This window comes from Aquarana catesbeiana, linkage group LG08, assembly GCF_042186555.1.
Source record: "Aquarana catesbeiana isolate 2022-GZ linkage group LG08, ASM4218655v1, whole genome shotgun sequence".
In the NCBI taxonomy this organism is placed as follows: domain Eukaryota; kingdom Metazoa; phylum Chordata; class Amphibia; order Anura; family Ranidae; genus Aquarana; species Aquarana catesbeiana.
The window spans coordinates 28,485,691-28,503,342 of record NC_133331.1 but is presented as its reverse complement, the minus strand read 5'-3'; the positions used below and the strand labels follow the sequence as shown (position 1 = coordinate 28,503,342).

The following is a 17,652-nucleotide window of genomic DNA, read 5'->3' as shown; positions in this document are numbered from 1 at the left end:
CCCCTTCCTGTTCCAACATGACTGCGCACCAGTGCACAAAGCAAGGTCCAAAAAGACATGGATGAGTGAATTTTGGGTGGAGGAACTTGACTGGCCTGCACAGAGTCCTGACCTCAACCCGATAGAACACCTCTGGGATGAATTATGTGCATCAAATGTGCATCTGGAAGAATACTCAAACTTTCCCATAGACACATTCCTAAACCTTGTGGACATCCTTCCCAGAAGACTCGAAGCTGTTATAGCTGCAAATGGTGGGCCAACTCAATATTGAACCCTATGGACGAAGACTGGGAAGCCGTTGAAGTTCATGTGGGTGTAAAGGCAGGCGTCCCAGTACTTTTGGTAATATAGTGTACCTTCTTCTGGTGAGTTGTCAGTGCAAGATAGGATTTGCAGCTCTGCTGTAGCACTGAACTGGGTCTTACTGCTGCGGTAAATTTTCAGTTCTGGGGGTCTTGCACCATAAAAGTAGTAAGATAAGCACTGCTTAAGCTCTGACCAGGGGGGGGGGGCTGCTCCTTCTAGGCCAGTCTTTCTCAAACTTTCCAACACAGAGGAATCCTTTAAATAACTTTCCTGTCTCAGGGAACCCCCTGCTAAAGATGACTATATCTACAACTCCTGATACATTAGTGTGATGACCAGTGGGGAAGAATGCTCCCTACACTTGTGGTCATTGGGAAGAATTACTGCCTTATAGATAGCTAAAAAGATCAATGGCGTCAGTGGGAACTTATCTGAGAGGTAGATATTGTTCATTTCTCAAGGAACCCCTAGTAACCTTTGGAGGAACCCTGGTTGAGAAAGCTTGCTCTAGACATTGAAGCTATACCCTCATACTAGTATTTCAATAGTAGTCATTACTCATAAGGTGGATTCAGCCACTTTAACGACCGCCCACCGTCATTATACGTGGGTACTTTGAAGAAGAATATTGTTATTATGGCAGCAGGTAGCTGCCATAACCATGGTATCCTCTTCTTTCGGCCGGTGGTCCGCTTCCAGATAAAAGTGGTCTCTGCGGTGGATTCGCTGCAAGATCACTTCTATTGGCGGCAGGAGAGGGCACCCCACCCCCGCCGCGCTTGGTGCCCTCCGCCGCTTACCGGAGGCGATCGGATCCTCTCCCTAGCCTGACATGGAGACGAGTGAGGGGAAGATGGCCTCCACCCGTCTCCATATCATTGCAGGGCGGAAGAAGCGACTTTTTTTTTTTGTTTATTGCATTTTAGTGTAAATATGAGATCTTTTTGACCCCAGATCTCATATTTAAGAGGTCCTGTCATGCTTTTTTTCTATTACAAGGGATATTTACATTCCTTGGTAACAGGAATAAAAGTGACACAATTTTTTTTTTTTCTTAAAAAGCGCCCCGTCCCGCCAAGCTCGCGTGCAGAAGCGAAAGAATACGTGAGTAGCGTCCGCATGTGAAAATGGTGTTCAAACCACACATGTGAGGTATTGGCGCGATTGGTAGAGCGAGAGCAACAATTTTTGCCCTAGTCCTCCTCTGTAACTCAAAACATGCAACCTGTAGAATTTTTTTAAACATCGCCTATGGAGATTTTTAAGGGTAAAAGTTTTTCGCCATTCCACGAGCGGGCGCAATTTTGAAGCGTGACATGTTGGGTATTACTTTACTTGGCGTAACGTTATCTATCACAATATAAAAAAAATTGGGCTAACTTTACTGTTGTCTTATTTTTTAAATTCAAAAAAGTGTATTTTTAAAAAAAAAAGTGCACTTGTAATGCCCCGTACACACGGTCGGACTTTTTTCGGACATTCTGACAACAAAATCCTAGGATTTTTTCCGACGGATGTTGGCTCAAACTTGTCCTGCATACACACGGTCACACAAAGTTGTCGGAAAATCCGATCGTTCTGAACGCGGTGACGTAAAACACGTACGTCGGGACTATAAACGGGGCAGTGGCCAATAGCTTTCATTCTTTATTTATTCTGAGCATGTGTGGCACTTTGTCCGTCGGATTTGTGTACACACGATCGGAAATTCCGACAACGGATTTTGTTCTCAGGAAATTTTATAGCCTGCTCTCAAACTTTGTGTGTCGGAAAATCCGATGGAAAATGTGTGATGGAGCCCACACACAGTCGGAATTTCCGACAACAAGGTCCTATCACACATTTTCCGTCGGAAAATCCGACCGTGTGTACAGGGCATAAGACCGCTGAGCAAACACGGTGTGACAGAAAGTATTGCAATGACCGACATTTTATTCTCTAGAGTGTTAGAATAATAAAAAAAGAGATAGATATATCTTTATATAATGATTGGGGGTTCTAAGTAATTTTCTAGCAAAGAAAAACTGTTTTTAACTTGTAAACAACAAATCTCAGAAAGAGGCTCGGTCCTTCAGTGGTTAATAATGTGCACTATATTTGCATTTATCGGTGATACATTAATCCTTATGTTTTTTTTCTTGAAAGCAAAGTCTCAGATATTGTTTTAGAGCAAACAATCATACCAACCCCAAGTTCAAACATGCCCTGTATGATGGAGTCATCCATTTTTGAGTTGGTGTCCATAGTTTTTACATGTGGAGCGACGCGATCCTGGGCAAATTTTTTCACTGCAGAGAAAAAAGAAGAAGAGATAAGATTGGGCTGTTTAATCTACAGGAACATGATGAATGAACTGAGTGTGTTTTGGAAAAGTGGGATCAAATTCCGGTGAGTGGATAACTGGAATGAACTGAAAAATTCCTTCTCTCCAGGTGCAATGGATAATATATGGATGAAGCAAATGAGAGACTTGATAGGCAGCCCAAAAAGTTGCACACAACAGGGTAACAACGCTGCTTCTTGTGGTTTCGTGTTTTTAATCTGTAACAAAGTATGGTTACTGGCAGGAACTCCAGGTAAGAAACCTTTGAAGTGGTTGTAAACCCCGTTACACCTTTTGTACCTACAGGTGAGCCTAGACCCCTTTACATTACACAGCACCTTGTACCTCTGGACCCCTTGACATTACACAGCACACTGCACCTCTGGACACCTTTACATTACACAGCACCCTGCACCTCTGGACCCCTTTACATTACACAGCACCCTGCACCTCTGGACCCCTTTACATTACACAGCACCCTGCACCTCTGGACCCCTTTACATTACACAGCACCTTGTACCTCTGGACCCCTTTACATTACACAACACCCTGCACCTCTGGACCCCTTTACATTACACAGTACCTTGTACCTCTAGACACCTTTTCATTACACAGCACCTTGTACCTCTGGACCCCTTTACATTACACAGCACCCTGCACCTCTGGACCCCTTTACATTACACAGCACCTTGTACCTCTGGACACCTTTACATTACACAGCACCCTGCACCTCTGGAAACCTTTACATTACGCAACACCTTGTACCTCTGGACACCTTTACATTACACAGCCCCCCACAGCTCTGGACCCCTGTTTGTTACACAGACACCCCCTAAGAGTTCTGGACCCCCTGCATGTTACACAGTCCCTCCTACAGTGCAGACCCCCTCCCTACAGTCCAGACCCCCACCCTACAGTGCAGACCCCCTCCCTACAGTACAGACCCCCTCCCTACAGTACAGACACCCTCCCTACAGTGCAGACCCCCTCCCCACAGTACAGACCCCCTCCTTATAGTGCAGACCCCCTCCCTACAGTGCAGACCCCCCTCCCCACAGTACAGACCCCCTCCCTACAGTGCAGGCCCCCTCCCTACAGTGCAGGCCCCCTCCCTACAGAGCAGACCCCCTCCCTACAGAACAGACCCCCTCCCTACAGTGCAGACCCCCTCCCTACAATACAGACCCCTCTACAATACAGAACCCCCCTACAACATACCTCCCAACTTTTTGAGATGGGAATGAGGGACATCTATCAGCAAAAGTAGGCACTGTTTGGCAGGTTTGGGTAGTAAAGGGCGGTATAGTGACAGGTTTGGGTAGTAAAGGGCGGTATAGTGACAGGTTTGGGTAGTAAAGGGCGGTATAGTGACAGGTTTGGGTAGTAAAGGGCGGTATAGTGACAGGTTTGGGTAGTAAAGGGTGGTATAGTGACAGGTTTGGGTAGTAAAGGGTGGTATAGTGACAGGTTTGGGTAGTATAGGGTGGTATAGTGACAGGTTTGGGTAGTAAAGGGCGGTATAGTGACAGGTTTGGGTAGTAAAGGGCGGTATAGTGACAGGTTTGGGTAGTAAAGGGTGGTATAGTGACAGGTTTGGGTAGTAAAGGGTGGTATAGTGACAGGTTTGGGTAGTATAGGGTGGTATAGTGACAGGTTTGGGTAGTAAAGGGTGGTAAAGTGACAGGTTTGGGTAGTAAAAAGTGGTAAAGTGACAGGTTTGGGTAGTAAAGGGTGGTATAGTGGGGAGGGGGTATAGTGGAGGGCTTTCACACTGGAGCGGTGGGATGGGAAAAAAAAGTCCTGCTAGCAGCATCTTCGGAGCAGTGAAGGAGCGGTGTATACACTGCGCCTGCCCATTGAAATCAATGGGGCAGCGCGGGTATACCGCCGGCAAAGTGCCTCTGCAGAGACGGTGTTTTTTAACCCTTTCTCGTAAAACTGCCCCGCTAGCGGCCAAATACTGCTGCTAAAACGACGGTAAAGCGCCGTTAATAATAGCGGCGCTTTACCGCCGACGCACCTCCTGCCCCAGTGTGAAAGGGGCCTCATGAAGCTGCTATCTTGGCCTCTGTTTGATCTGCAGTTGTCATGGTGCTGCAGATGTGATCAGTTAAGACACTGGCCGATGGCTTGACAGTTCAGTTGAGAACAAGCATCTTTGACAGTTATTCACGGAATGCCTTGAATGTAACGGTTTCCAGAAACCTTTACATTGATGGGTTTAGTTCTGCTTTAGGCCCCTTTCACACATGCCTTCAGTTTGTTTCATCAGTTCAGTCACGTTTTTCTCCATTTAACCACTTGAGTCAAATTTTTGGTTTACTTTAGAGCTGCACGATTCTGGATAAAATGAGAATACCTTTTTTTTGCTTAGACCCCTTTCACACTGGGGCGCTTTAAAGGCGCTACAGCGCTAAAAATAGTGCCTGCAAAGCGCCCTGAAAGTGCCGCTCCTGTGTCTCCAATGTGAAAGCCCTGGGGGCATTCACACTGGAGCGGTGCGCTAGCAGGACGGGAAAAAAGTCCTGCTAGCAGCATCTTTGTAGCGGTGAAGGAGCGGAGTGTATACCGCTCCTGCCTATTGAAATCAATGGGGCACCGCGGCTATACCGCCGGCACTTTACAGTGGTTTTTGACCCTCTCTCGGCCACTAGCGGGGGGGTAAAACCGCCCCCGCTAGCGGCCGAATACTGCCGTTAAAACGAAGGTAAAGCGCCGCTAAAAATAGCATCACTTTACCGCCGACGCACCTCCCGCCCCAGTGTAAAAGGGACCTTAGGATAAAGATCATGATTCTCTCACGATCCTCGCAGCGTAACATCATCTTTTACAATATACACTTGCTTCAAAACAAGGCTTCGGACAGGCTTTGTTAAAGCTCTCTGAATGCCAGTCAAAGCTCCTGTCACTAAATAAAATGGTTATCTTACAGTCCTCCTTACAGCTTGCTTTTACTTTGCTTTGGCTTCAAAAATTATACCCCATGTCGCTTTAGTGGTGCTTCAAAGCCTCCATAGAAGTCTATGACAAAGCTTGCTTGAAGCACCACCAAAGGACCCCCAAAGCGCCTACCACTTCAACATGCATTTTTAATGTTTTTGATGCTTCGGTGGTGCTTCAAGCAAGCTTTGTCATAGACTTCTATGGAGGCTTTGAAGACGCTTTGATGCACAACTTAAAGCGGCATGGGGTATACATTTTTGAAGCGAAGCGGAAGCAAAGCAAAAGCAAGGTGTAAACAGGACTGTAAGCTAACTATTTTATTTAGTGACAGGGACTTTGATTGGCATTCAGAGAGCTTTAACAAAGTCTGTCTGAAGCCATGTTTTGAAGTAAGTGTAAACTAGCCCTTACAGTGAGGGACAAAAAGTATTTGATCACCTGCTGATTTTGTACGTTTGCCCACTGACAAAGAAATGATCAGTCTATAATTTTAATGGTAGGTTTATTTTAACAGCGAGAGGCAGAATAACAACAAAAATATCCAGAAAAACACATTTCAAAAAAGTTATTAATTGATTTGCGTTTTAATGAGTGAAATAAGTATTTGACCCCTTCTCAAAACATGACTTAGTACTTGGTGGCAAAACCCTTGTTGGCACAGACGTTGGACGTTTCTTGTAGTTGGCCACCAGGTTTGCAGACATCTCAGGAGGGATTTTGTCCCACTCCTCTTTGCAGATCCTCTCCAAGTCATTAAGGTTTTGAGGCTGACGTTTGGTAACTCGAACCTTCAGATTAAGGTCTTGAGACTGGCTAGGCCACTCCAGGACCTGAGGCAAGTGAGGCCTGCAGTTCTTTAGATGTTGTTCTGGGTTCTTTTATGACCTGGATTAGTTGTGGTCATGCTCTTGGAGTAATTATTGTAGGCCGGCCACTCCTGGGAAGGTTCACCACTGTACCAAGATGTCTCCATTTGTGGATAATGGCTCTCCCTGAGGTTCAATGGCGTTCCAAAGCCTTATGCCCTGTACACACGACCGGTTTTGCCGTCGGAATAAACTCTGAAGGTTTTTCCAACGGAATTCCGCTCAAGCTGTCTTGCGTACACACGGTCACACCAAATTCCAACCATCAAGAACGCGGTGACGTACAACATGTACGACGGGACTAGAAAAAGGAAGTTCAATAGCCAGTGCGCCACCCTTTGGGCTCCTTCTGCTAATCTCGTCTGAACAGCACACAAACGAGCGTTTTTTCCGATAGTAATTAGTTCTGTCGGAAAAATATAGAACATGTTCTCTATCTAAGTCCATCTGAATGTTCGATGGAAAAAGTCTGATGGGGCATACACACGGTCGGAATATACGATGAAAAGCTACCATTGGACTTTTTCTGACGAAAATTCCAACCGTGTGTATACGGCATTTGAAATGGCTTTGAAACCCTTCCTAGACCGATACATGTACATTACTTTGTTTCTAATCTGTTCTTGAATTTTTTTTTAGATGGTGGCATGATGTGTGGCTTTTTGTGATCTGTTAGCGTGTTTCACTTTATCAGACAGCTTCTATTTATGTGATTTCTTGATTCAAACGGGTCTGGCAGTAATCAGGCCTGGGTGTGGCAAGTGAAATTTAACTCAGCTTTCCAAATAATTGTGGTTAATCACAGTTCATTCATGATTCAGCATGGGAGGGGGCAATTACTTTTTCACATAGGGCCAGGTGGGTTTGAACAGCTTTTTTCCCTTAATAAATGAAATAATAAACTGTATCTTGGATTTACTCAGGTTATCTTTGTGTAATATGAAAATGTGTTTGATGATCTGAATCATTTAAGTGTGACAAATATGCAAAAAAAAAAAAATCAGGAGTGGGAAAATACTTTTTCAAAGATATATATATATAGATAGATAGATAGATAGATAGATAGATAGATAGATAGATAGATAGAGAGAGAGATCTATATATATATATACACACACCGTATTTATTGGCGTATAATACGCACAGGCGTATAACACGCACATTCATTTTAAGAGGGAAGTTTCAGGAAAAAAACTTAAATTTTAAATAAGGAACTTTGAAGCAAAATAAGAGTCAGTGCCAATCTGCAGCCTCACCATTGCCATCAATGCAGCCTGATCAATGCCCATCTGCAGCCTCACCATTGCCATCAATGCAGCCTGATCAATGCCCATCTGCAGCCTCCCCATTGCCATCAATGCAGCAGCCTCACCATTACCTTCAATGCAGCAGTCTCGCCAATGCCATCAGTGCAGACTGATCGATGCCCATCTGCAGCCTAGAGGGTACAGGGAGGAGGGATGAGCGCCGACAGATTACATACAGTGAGAATCTCTTATGATAGACCGAACAGTAGTCCAATGGCAGCCCAGGAGATGGGACTACTTATTACAGAGGCCGCCAAGTAAACAGAAGATTCTCACTGTTTGTAACCTGATGGCGCTCGTCCCGCCCCCTCCCTGTCCCCTCCGAGGCAGCTAAAATTGAAGTATTGGCGTATAACACGCACATGCTATTTGCACCCGATTTTCATGGTGAAAAAGTGAGTGTTATACGCCAATAAATACAGTATATAAATATATATATATATGCTCACACACACACGATAGTTACAAATTTGCTGGAGGAACCAAGTCCATCTCCTGACCCCTAAACTTCATATCATTGTTTATTGCACAAGTAGCTCTTTAATAATTAGCAAGCTGGAAAAGAACTGACCTGGCACCCAGTGTGGGCGCAATTTATTGCTTAACCACCTTAAAGCAAACTAAACCCAATGATTTAACGGTTTCTCAAAACCGTTACATTCAAAGCATCCTGTAAATGAGAACTCTCAACCAAACTGTCAAGCCATCAAATGGCGGGTATCATAACTGAACACGTGCAGGACCGTGGAAACAGCAGGATAACCAGGGGCTAAGATGCAAGTTTTATTGGCTGTACTGGAGAGGAGAGTTTAGTTCTGCTTTAATATCATGCCTAGAGGTCGACCGATATATCGGCCGGCCGATATATCGGCCGATATTTGGCGTTTTTTACTTAATCGGCATCGGCCGATTGTGCTGATAAAAAAGGCCGATTATAACTTCAGCCGTGACTTGCAAATGACTTCTGTAAGTTTCCCTAAGTTATCTGTGGAGAGGATTCTCCCCTCCTCTGGGCAGCCTGCCAAGTCTGATAAGAAGATACATTGTATCTCTTTCAGGTTCTTTTTATCAATAGACTGAACTCCGTGGAGAAGTTTTCAGTTTAACCATTTAAAGACTAAATCTTTTCTGACACTTGTTGCTTACAAGTAAAAATCCTGTATTTTCTGCTAGAAAATCACTTAGAACCCCCAAACATTATATATATTTTTTTAGCAGAGACCCTAGGGAATAAAATGGTGATTGTTGCAATATTTTATGTCACACGGTATTTGCGCAGCGGTCTTTCAAACGCAATTTAAAAAAAAAAAATACAGTAATGAATTAAAAAAAAAAAAAATAAGCAGTAAAGTTAGCCCATTTTTTTTCGTCCAAAAGTTTTGATTACCTGTTTTTGTGTATTTATTATTTAAGATAGGGTTTTTTTTTTTTTTTTTTTTTTTTTTTTTTTTTAGGTTTTTTTTCTAAATTATACATACAAGTGAACTGATTGGAGGTTTGTTTTGTTTAATGTTTAAATGAAAAAAAATTTCTGTATTACTTAAGGCTGCTTTCACACTGGAGCGGGCAGGCGTTGATGGTAAAACGCTGCTAGTTTTAGCGGCGCTTTACCGTCATTTTAGAGGCGCTATTCGGCTGCTAGCGGGGCGCTTATAACCCAGCTAGCGGCCGAGGAAGGGGTTAAATGCGCCCCTGAAGCACCGCTGCCAAAACGCTTTGCAGGCGCTTCGGTAGCGGTGCGCATTTATTTCAATGGGCAGGAGTGGTGGAGCAGCAGTATACACCGCTCCAAAGATGCCGTTTGCAGGACTTTTTTTTACATCCTGCCAGCGCATCGCCTCAGTGTGAAAGCACTCGGGATCTCACACTGAGACTGCAGGGGAGCCGTTTTACAGGCACTTTACAGGTGCTATTTTTAGCCCAAAAGCGCCTGAAAAACGCCCCAGTGTGAAAGGGGTCTAACTGTTAGATTTTATGAGATGAAGGAAAAAAAGAAAGGGAAAAAAAAAAAATCGGCCAAATATATCGGCCCAAAAAAATCGGCATCACATATCGGCCATCGGCCACCGCGATTTCTAAATATCGGCATCGGCATCGGCCAGAGAAAAACCCATATCGGTCGACCTCTAATCATGCCACTGTAAAAAAAAAAAAAAAAAAAATGGAATTTGGTTGACTCAGTTCTCTGGAGCACAGTTTATAAATGGCCGCTGCCCGTGTATGTGCCAGGTGCGCACACTGTGACTGTGATCGTGTTATTAGCAGATCACAGACAAAATGCACAAAGCCAAAGGCTCTGTACCTTGTGATTGCTGTGAACCAATCGCAGAGATCACAAGTGTAAACAAAAAATATGTAAACAAGCCCCCCCCCCTTCCGCATCTAATCACTTTTCTTCTTTAAGTAATAACTCGGCTCCCACCGACTACCAAGGAAAGGGGGCACAATAGCCATAAAGGAGTCACAGAGATCACCAAGGGAGCAGATAGACCATAAAGGGTATCAGTGTTATGTAGGAAACACCATTGATCACCAACATTTATAGGGGCACACACCACCAACCACTACCATAAGAGGCAACGACTTCTGACCACTAAAATCTACAAGCTGTTCTGTTCTGTACATAGACCTAACTCCAATTCTCTGTATGCTATGTGTTAAACTAACAGTGTTTGGGGTGTTTCTACTGTTGTGACATTTTAGAGCCTTAAGAAATGCAAAAGACAGTAAAATCATCGGGTTTTTCTTGTCTTTTATATTGTAAAAAATATATAAAAACCCAGTGATTCCAAATACCACCAAGAAAGCTCTATTCTTCGTAAAGATAAAAAAATCTTTAAAAAGAAAAAAAAAAAAGGATATAAAATCCACTTGAGTATAGTGTTACAGTAATTCTGAGTCAAACTATCACAGCACTAAAACTTGAAACATGGAGGTTGATTTACTAAAACTGAAGACTGTAAAATCTGGTACAGCTGTGCATTGTAGCCAATTAGCTTCTAACTTCAGTTTGTTCAATTAAGTTTTGACAATGAAACCTGGAAGCTGATTGGTTTCTGTGCAGAGCTGCACCAGATTTTGCACTCTCCAGTTTTAGTAAATGAACCCCCATGGTGCGGTAATGAAAGTGCATTACAGGCTGGTACACAAATAGTGAAATACCCATGTCTCTCATCATGGCCTCCTCTTCTGTGAATGTTGCCAGGGGAGGAAATGAGGTGCCCTCTTGAGTGTCCGGAGATAATGCCTCTGCTTTCTTTGAACTCCATCTGCAATGGGCATTTTGAGTGGCCAAGCAGCGAGGAAGCCCTCTGCCCAGAAACTAAAAAAAAAAAAAGGAGGAGGAAGATGAAGAAAGAGGAAAGAAGAAGAAGAAGAAGTGGAAGAAAGAGGAAGAAGAAAGAGCAAGAAGAAAAAAGAAAAGAGGAAGAAGAAAGAAGGAGAAGAAAGAAGGAAAAGAAAGAAAGAAAGAGAAGAAAGAAGAAAGAGGAAAAAGAAAGAGGAAGAAGCAAGAAGGAGAAGAAAGAAAGAGGAAGAAGAAAGAGGAAGAAGAAAGAAAGAGGAAGAAGGAGAAGAAAGAAGAAAGAAGGAAACGAAAGAAAGAGGAAGAAGAAAGAGGAAGAAGCAAGAAGGAAAAGAAAGGAGAAGAAAGAAAGAGGAAGAAGAAAGAAGAAAGAGGAAGAAGAAAGAAGAAAGAGGAAGAAGGAAGAAGAAAGAGGAAGAAGAAAGAAACAAACAACAATAAAAGACAAAATATTAAAATCACATGACAGCCAGGCAACAAGAATTTTCAGAGATCAGTAATGATCTCTTCACTCTTCATTTCATCACTACAGGTTTCCTTCAAGGTTCATTCCCTTTTTTTTTTCCACGTTAGACAGCTTGTGCGGTGTGTAGCCGTCCTCCTCTTTCTGCCCCAAGGTAGGTGGCAAAAGGAAATGGATTTTGGGGATGAGGCAATAGAACTGCCTTTACAATAAAGTAGAGCGTATATAAATAAATATAGTATATTGACATCTGTGATGCTGTTTTGAGGTTTCATTTTGAAGAAGCTGGACGCCATGCAGTAGGATGGTGGAGGCGACGGCCATGTTGGTACACCCCGCACTTCACATCTGAGTGTTCTGTCACCTGAAGCAAAACGCCTGATGCTCAAAAAAGTTCATTTTAGACAGATTACAGGCGTTTTTTCTGCTTTTTACATTGGTGACCTTTTGACCTGTACAAAAATCGTTGCAAAAGCCACGGTATAAATCGTGCGACTTTCTGCTCAGGTGTGAATGCAGCCTCAGGTGTGTCAATGGTCCCCCCAAAAAAAAGAAAAGTGTCAGTTAGGTGTCCGATTTGTCCGTCGCAATCCCGCGAAGGAAAAAAAAAAAAAAAAAAAAAAAAAAATCGCTGATCGCCGCAATTGCTAGTAAAAAACAATAAAAATTCCATAAAAATATCCCATAACTTTTGCAAACCAATCAATATACACTTCTTGTGATTTTTTTTTTTTTTTTACCAAAAATATGTAGCAGAATGCATATTGGCCTAAATTGAAGAAAAAAAATGATTTTTTACATTTTTTAATTGGATGTTTTATAGCAGAAAGTAAAACATTTTTTTTTTTAAATTGTCGGTCTTTTTTTTTTTTTTGTTTATAGCGCAAAAAATAAAAACCGCAGAGGTGATCAAATAACATCAAAAGAAAACTCCATTTGTGGGGAAAAAAGGACGTCAATTTTATTTGGGTACAACGTTGCACGGTTGCGCAATTGTCAGTTACAGCCCTTTGACACTGGGGCGGTAGCGGTAAAGCGCTGCTAGTATTAGCGACAATTTACCAATGTATACACCGCTCCCGCACAGCCCCAAAGATGCTGCTTCCAGGACTTTTTTTCCCCGTTCTGCAAGCGCACCGCCCAGTGTGAAAATAGCACTCGGACTTTCACACTGGGGAGGCATGAGAGGCGCTTTTCAGGCGCTATTTTTAGCGCTAAAACACCTGAAAAGTGCCCCAGTTTGAAAGTGGGGGTCTTAAAGTAACGCAGTATTGCAAAAAATGCCCTGGTCAGGAAGGGAGGTAAACCATCCAGGGTTTAATTGGTTAAAGTGAAACTAAACCCTCCTAATCCTTTGCAGCCAATAAAGCTGCCATCTTAGCCTCGGTTTGATGTGCAGTTGCCATGGTGATGCACATGTGATCAGTTATTTTAACCACTTGCCGACCGCCATATAGCAATATGACGTCAGCGAAGTGGTTGTGTTATCCTGACCGGACGTCATATGGCGTTTTTCAGGATAACAAGCCGCTGCGTGCCCCCAGGGGGCGCGCATCACGGCGATCGTTGTTGCGGTGTGTCAGTCTGACACACCGCAACTCCGATCTAGGTAAAGAGTCTCTGACGGAGACTCTTTACCAGGTGACCAGCCGTGTCCAATCATGGCTGATCATGATGTAAACAGGAAGAGCCGTTGATCGGCTTTTGCTCATTCGCGCTTGTCATGACGCCAGGCGAGGAGAGCTGATCGGCTGCTCTTCTGACAGGGGGGGGGGGTCTGTGCTGATTGATTATCAGTGCAGCCCCCCAAGGATGCCCACACTGGACCACCAGGAATGTCACCACTAGTCACCACCAGGGATGCCAATCAGTGCCCACAATGGATGTCAATCAGTGCCCACAATGGGCATCACTGATTGGCAGGCATTATTGTTTAGCACTGATTAGCATCCATCAGTACATCCATTAGTGTACATCAGTGCCACCTATCAGTGCCCATCCATGCCACCTACCAGTGCCCATCCGTGCAACATATTAGTGCCCATCAGTGCCACCTCATTGGTGCCCATCAGTGCCACCTAATCGGTGCCCGTCAGTGTAGCCTCATCAGTGCCGCCTCATCAGTGCCCATCAGCGCCGCCTCATCAGTGCCGCCTCATCAGTGCCCGTCAGTGTAGCCTCATCAGTGCCCGTCAGCGCCGCCTCATCAGTGCCCGTCAGTTCCGCCTCATCAGTGCCCGTCAGCGCCACCTCATCAGTGCCGCCTCATCAGTGCCCGTCAGTGTAGCCTCATCAGTGCCCGTCAGTGCCGCCTCATCAGTGCCCGTCAGCGCCACCTCATCAGTGCCCGTCAGCGCCACCTCATCAGTGCCGCCTCATCAGTGCCCGTCAGTTCCGCCTCATCAGTGCCCGTCAGCGCCGCCTCATCAGTGCCCGTCAGCGCCGCCTCATCAGTGCCCGTCAGCGCCGCCTCATCAGTGCCTTCAGCGCCGCCTCATCAGTGCCTTCAGCGCCGCCTCATCAGTGCCCGTCAGTTCCGCCTCATCAGTGCCCGTCAGTTCCGCCTCATCAGTGCCGCCTCATCAGTGCCCGTCAGTGTAGCCTCATCAGTGCCGCCTCATCAGTGCCCATCAGCGCCGCCTCATCAGTGCCGTCAGTTCCGCCTCATCAGTGCCCGTCAGCGCCACCTCATCAGTGCCGCCTCATCAGTGCCCGTCAGTGTAGCCTCATCAGTGCCCGTCAGTGCCGCCTCATCAGTGCCCGTCAGCGCCACCTCATCAGTGCCCGTCAGCGCCACCTCATCAGTGCCGCCTCATCAGTGCCCGTCAGTTCCGCCTCATCAGTGCCCGTCAGCGCCGCCTCATCAGTGCCCGTCAGCGCCGCCTCATCAGTGCCCGTCAGCGCCGCCTCATCAGTGCCCGTCAGCGCCGCCTCATCAGTGCCCGTCAGTTCCGCCTCATCAGTGCCCGTCAGCGCCGCCTCATCAGTGCCCGTCAGTGCCGCCTCATCAGTGCCCGTCAGTGCCGCCCTCATCAGTGCCCGTCAGTGTAGCCTCATCAGTGCCGTCAGTGCCGCCTCATCAGTGCCCATCAGCGCCGCCTCATCAGTGCCCGTCAATGAAGAAGAAAACGTACTTATTTACAAAGAAAAACGTTTTTTTTTTTTCAAAATTTTCGGTCTGTGTTTTTTATTTGTTTAGCAGAAAATAAAAACTGCAGCTGTGATTAAATTCCACCAAAGCTCTATTTGTGGGAACAAAATGATAAAAATGTCATCTGTGTACAGTGTCGCATGACCGCGCAATTGTCATTCAAAGTGTGACGGCGCTGATAGCTGAAAATTGGTCTGGGCAGTGGGGGGGGGGGGGGCTGGTATTGAAGAGGTTAAAACATTAATTGGGCGGCTTGACAGTTGAGTTGAGGACACAGGTAACCATGACAACAGTCGCCCTCAGCCCGCCTGGAAGGTGACGGTTATTTGGGAATAGAGTTGAATTTTTGGGTTTAGTTCCAGATTAACAAGTCTTGGTCAATGGCGGTTAACCCTTTCCACTCCGAATACAAAATCGCATTGAAAATCCACCTGTAAAACACAGGCAGGTGTCCCCCTTTAATTTTCCCAACTTTATTTGCAGTGTTACACAGTGACACTTGATTCAGGTCACCATACAGACACTGCTGTGCGGTAACACATGGAACCGCCTCGGACATGCTGCATTCTCTGCCCCAGCACAGCATTGCAGTATGAACGGGTCCCATAGATATTAATGAGGACAGAGAACACAGGACGGGTCTGGGTGTCCTTCTCACCTGAACACTACGACACACAGCCGCTGCCATCGCTTGCTGTCACCTACACGCCTCTTCTCGCGAGATCTTAGGCAAAGCTTTACCTAGAGATACAAGATCTCGCGAGACTCGGCGCTTCAGTTTGCGTTCCAAGCCTCGCTGCTCTTGGAACGCACTGTGTCGGTAAAAAAATAAAAAAAAAATAAAAAAAGAGATGAGTGCAGCAGAATTCCGAACAGCGTTTTATTGGCCGAGGAGAGCACAGCCCCCCCGAGATTTCTGGAACTCACGCGATGTTTGATATTTCCCAGCAGGCCCCGCAGCATAGGGACATGGAGACGCACTGTTACCGTCACGGGGGCGGGGCCCGCTCTGCGCCTGCGTGCCGAGGTCTGCTTCGGGGCCCCGAGAAGAGCGGAGATCTGCGGCGGCGGGGCGGAGAGACCCGTGGGCTGCTTCCCTCGGTGGGGTGGAGGCGGAATGGTGAGCCGGCCTGGAAGAGGCTCCCGCTGACGGTAAGGCGCAGAAACGGCGGGGGGCGGGGCCTGAGGGGGGCGTGACGTCATTCCAGGCTTCACAACAATGATCCTGTGTGTGAGATAGAGCTGGGGGCCCTTCCAGGGACTGGTCTGTGTGGGGGGGGCCCTTCCGGGGACTGGTCTGTGGGGAGGGGGGGGCCCTTATAGGGACTGGTCTGTGGGGGGGCCCTTATAGGGACTGGTCTGTGGGGGGGCCCTTATAGGGACTGGTCTGTGGGGGGGGGCCCTTCCGGGGACTGGTCTGTGGGAGGGGGGGCCCTTATAGGGACTGGTCTGTGGGGGGGCCCTTATAGGGACTGGTCTGTGGGGGGGGGCCCTTCCGGGGACCGGTCTGTGGGGGGGGCCCCTTCCGGGGACTGGTCTGTGGGGGGGGCCCCTTCCGGGGACCGGTCTGTGGGGGGGCCCCTTCCGGGGACCGGTCTGTGGGGGGGGCCCCTTCCGGGGACCGGTCTGTGGGGGGGGGCCCCTTCCGGGACCGGTCTGTGGGGGGGGGCCCTTCCGGGGATGTGGGGGGGGGGCCCTTCCGGGGACCGGTCTGTGGGGGGGGCCCTTCCAGGGACAGCTCTTGGGTTCCTTCTGAGGTCCTTGCAGAGACGGTTCTTGAGGTGCCTCCAGGTCTGTGGGGGGGGGGGGGGGGCCCTTCCAGGGACTGGTCTGTGGGGGGGGCCCCTTCCGGGGACTGGTCTGTGGGGGGGGCCCCTTCCGGGGACTGGTCTGTGGGGGGGGCCCCTTCCGGGGACTGGTCTGTGGGGGGGGCCCCTTCCGGGGACTGGTCTGTGGGGGGGGGCCCCTTCCGGGGGACTGGTCTGTGGGGGGGGCCCCTTCCGGGGACTGGTCTGTGGGGGGGGCCCCTTCCGGGGACTGGTCTGTGGGGGGGGCCCCTTCCGGGGACTGGTCTGTGGGGGGGCCCCTTCCGGGGACTGGTCTGTGGGGGGGGGGGCCCTTCCAGGGACTGGTCTGTGGGGGGGGCCCTTCCATGGAACAGCTCTTGGGTTCCTTCTGAGGTCCTTGCAGAGACGGTTCTTGAGGTGCCTCCAGGTCTGTGGGGGGGGGGGCCCCTTCCAGGGACTGGTCTGTGGGGGGGGGGGGGGCCCCTTCCAGGGACTGGTCTGTGGGGGGGGCCCTTCCAGGAACAGCTCTTGGGTTCCTTCTGAGGTCCTTGCAGAGACGGTTCTTGAGGTGCCTCCAGGTCTGTGGGGGGGGGGGCCCCTTCCAGGGACTGGTCTGTGGGGGGGGCCCCTTCCGGGGACTGGTCTGTGGGGGGGGGCCCCTTCCGGGGACTGGTCTGTGGGGGGGGCCCCTTCCGGGGACTGGTCTGTGGGGGGGGCCCCTTCCGGGGACTGGTCTGTGGGGGGGCCCCTTCCGGGGACTGGTCTGTGGGGGGGCCCCTTCCGGGGACTGGTCTGTGGGGGGGGCCCTTCCGGGGACCGGTCTGTGGGGGGGCCCTTCCAGGAACAGCTCTTGGGTTCCTTCTGAGGTCCTTGCAGAGACGGTTCTTGAGGTGCCTCCACGTCTGTGGGGGGGGGGGGCCCCTTCCAGGGATTGGTCTGTGGGGGGGCCCCTTCCGGGGACTGGTCTGTGGGGGGGGCCCTTCCGGGGACCGGTCGGTGGGGGGGGGGCCCTTCCGGGGACCGGTCGGTGGGGGGGGGCCCTTCCGGGGATGTGGGGGGGCCTTCCGGGGACCGGTCTGTGGGGGGGGGGCCCTTCCGGGGATGTGGGGGGGGGCCTTCCAGGGACCGGTCTGTGGGGGGGGGTCCTTCCAGGACAGCTCTTGGGTTCCTTCTGAGGTCCTTGCAGAGACGGTCACCTC

At 48.4% G+C, this 17,652-nt stretch overlaps 2 protein-coding genes across 6 annotated transcripts in view; one reads left to right on the top strand and one right to left on the bottom strand.

Annotated features, from left to right (window-relative positions):
• The window catches only part of ACADSB (acyl-CoA dehydrogenase short/branched chain), a 50,488-nt gene extending 35,061 nt beyond the window's left edge, over positions 1-15,427 (bottom strand). For both annotated transcript variants that reach the window (XM_073595642.1, XM_073595643.1), the window contains exons 1-3: positions 15,325-15,427; positions 10,911-11,070; positions 2,497-2,597 (exon numbers count right to left, since the gene is read on the bottom strand). In XM_073595642.1, the coding sequence (XP_073451743.1) occupies positions 2,497-2,597; positions 10,911-11,070; positions 15,325-15,354 (291 nt within the window). In that variant the 5' untranslated portion in view covers positions 15,355-15,427. The remainder of the gene's footprint in view (positions 1-2,496; positions 2,598-10,910; positions 11,071-15,324) is intronic.
• Positions 15,385-17,652, top strand: part of IKZF5 (IKAROS family zinc finger 5) — a 29,725-nt gene continuing 27,457 nt past the window's right edge. For 2 of the 4 annotated variants that reach the window (XM_073595640.1, XM_073595638.1), the window contains exon 1: positions 15,385-15,818. In XM_073595640.1, coding sequence (XP_073451741.1) covers positions 15,597-15,818 — 222 coding nt within the window. In that variant the 5' untranslated portion in view covers positions 15,385-15,596. The remainder of the gene's footprint in view (positions 15,819-17,652) is intronic. The other 2 variants (XM_073595639.1, XM_073595641.1) reach the window with 2 other exon arrangements.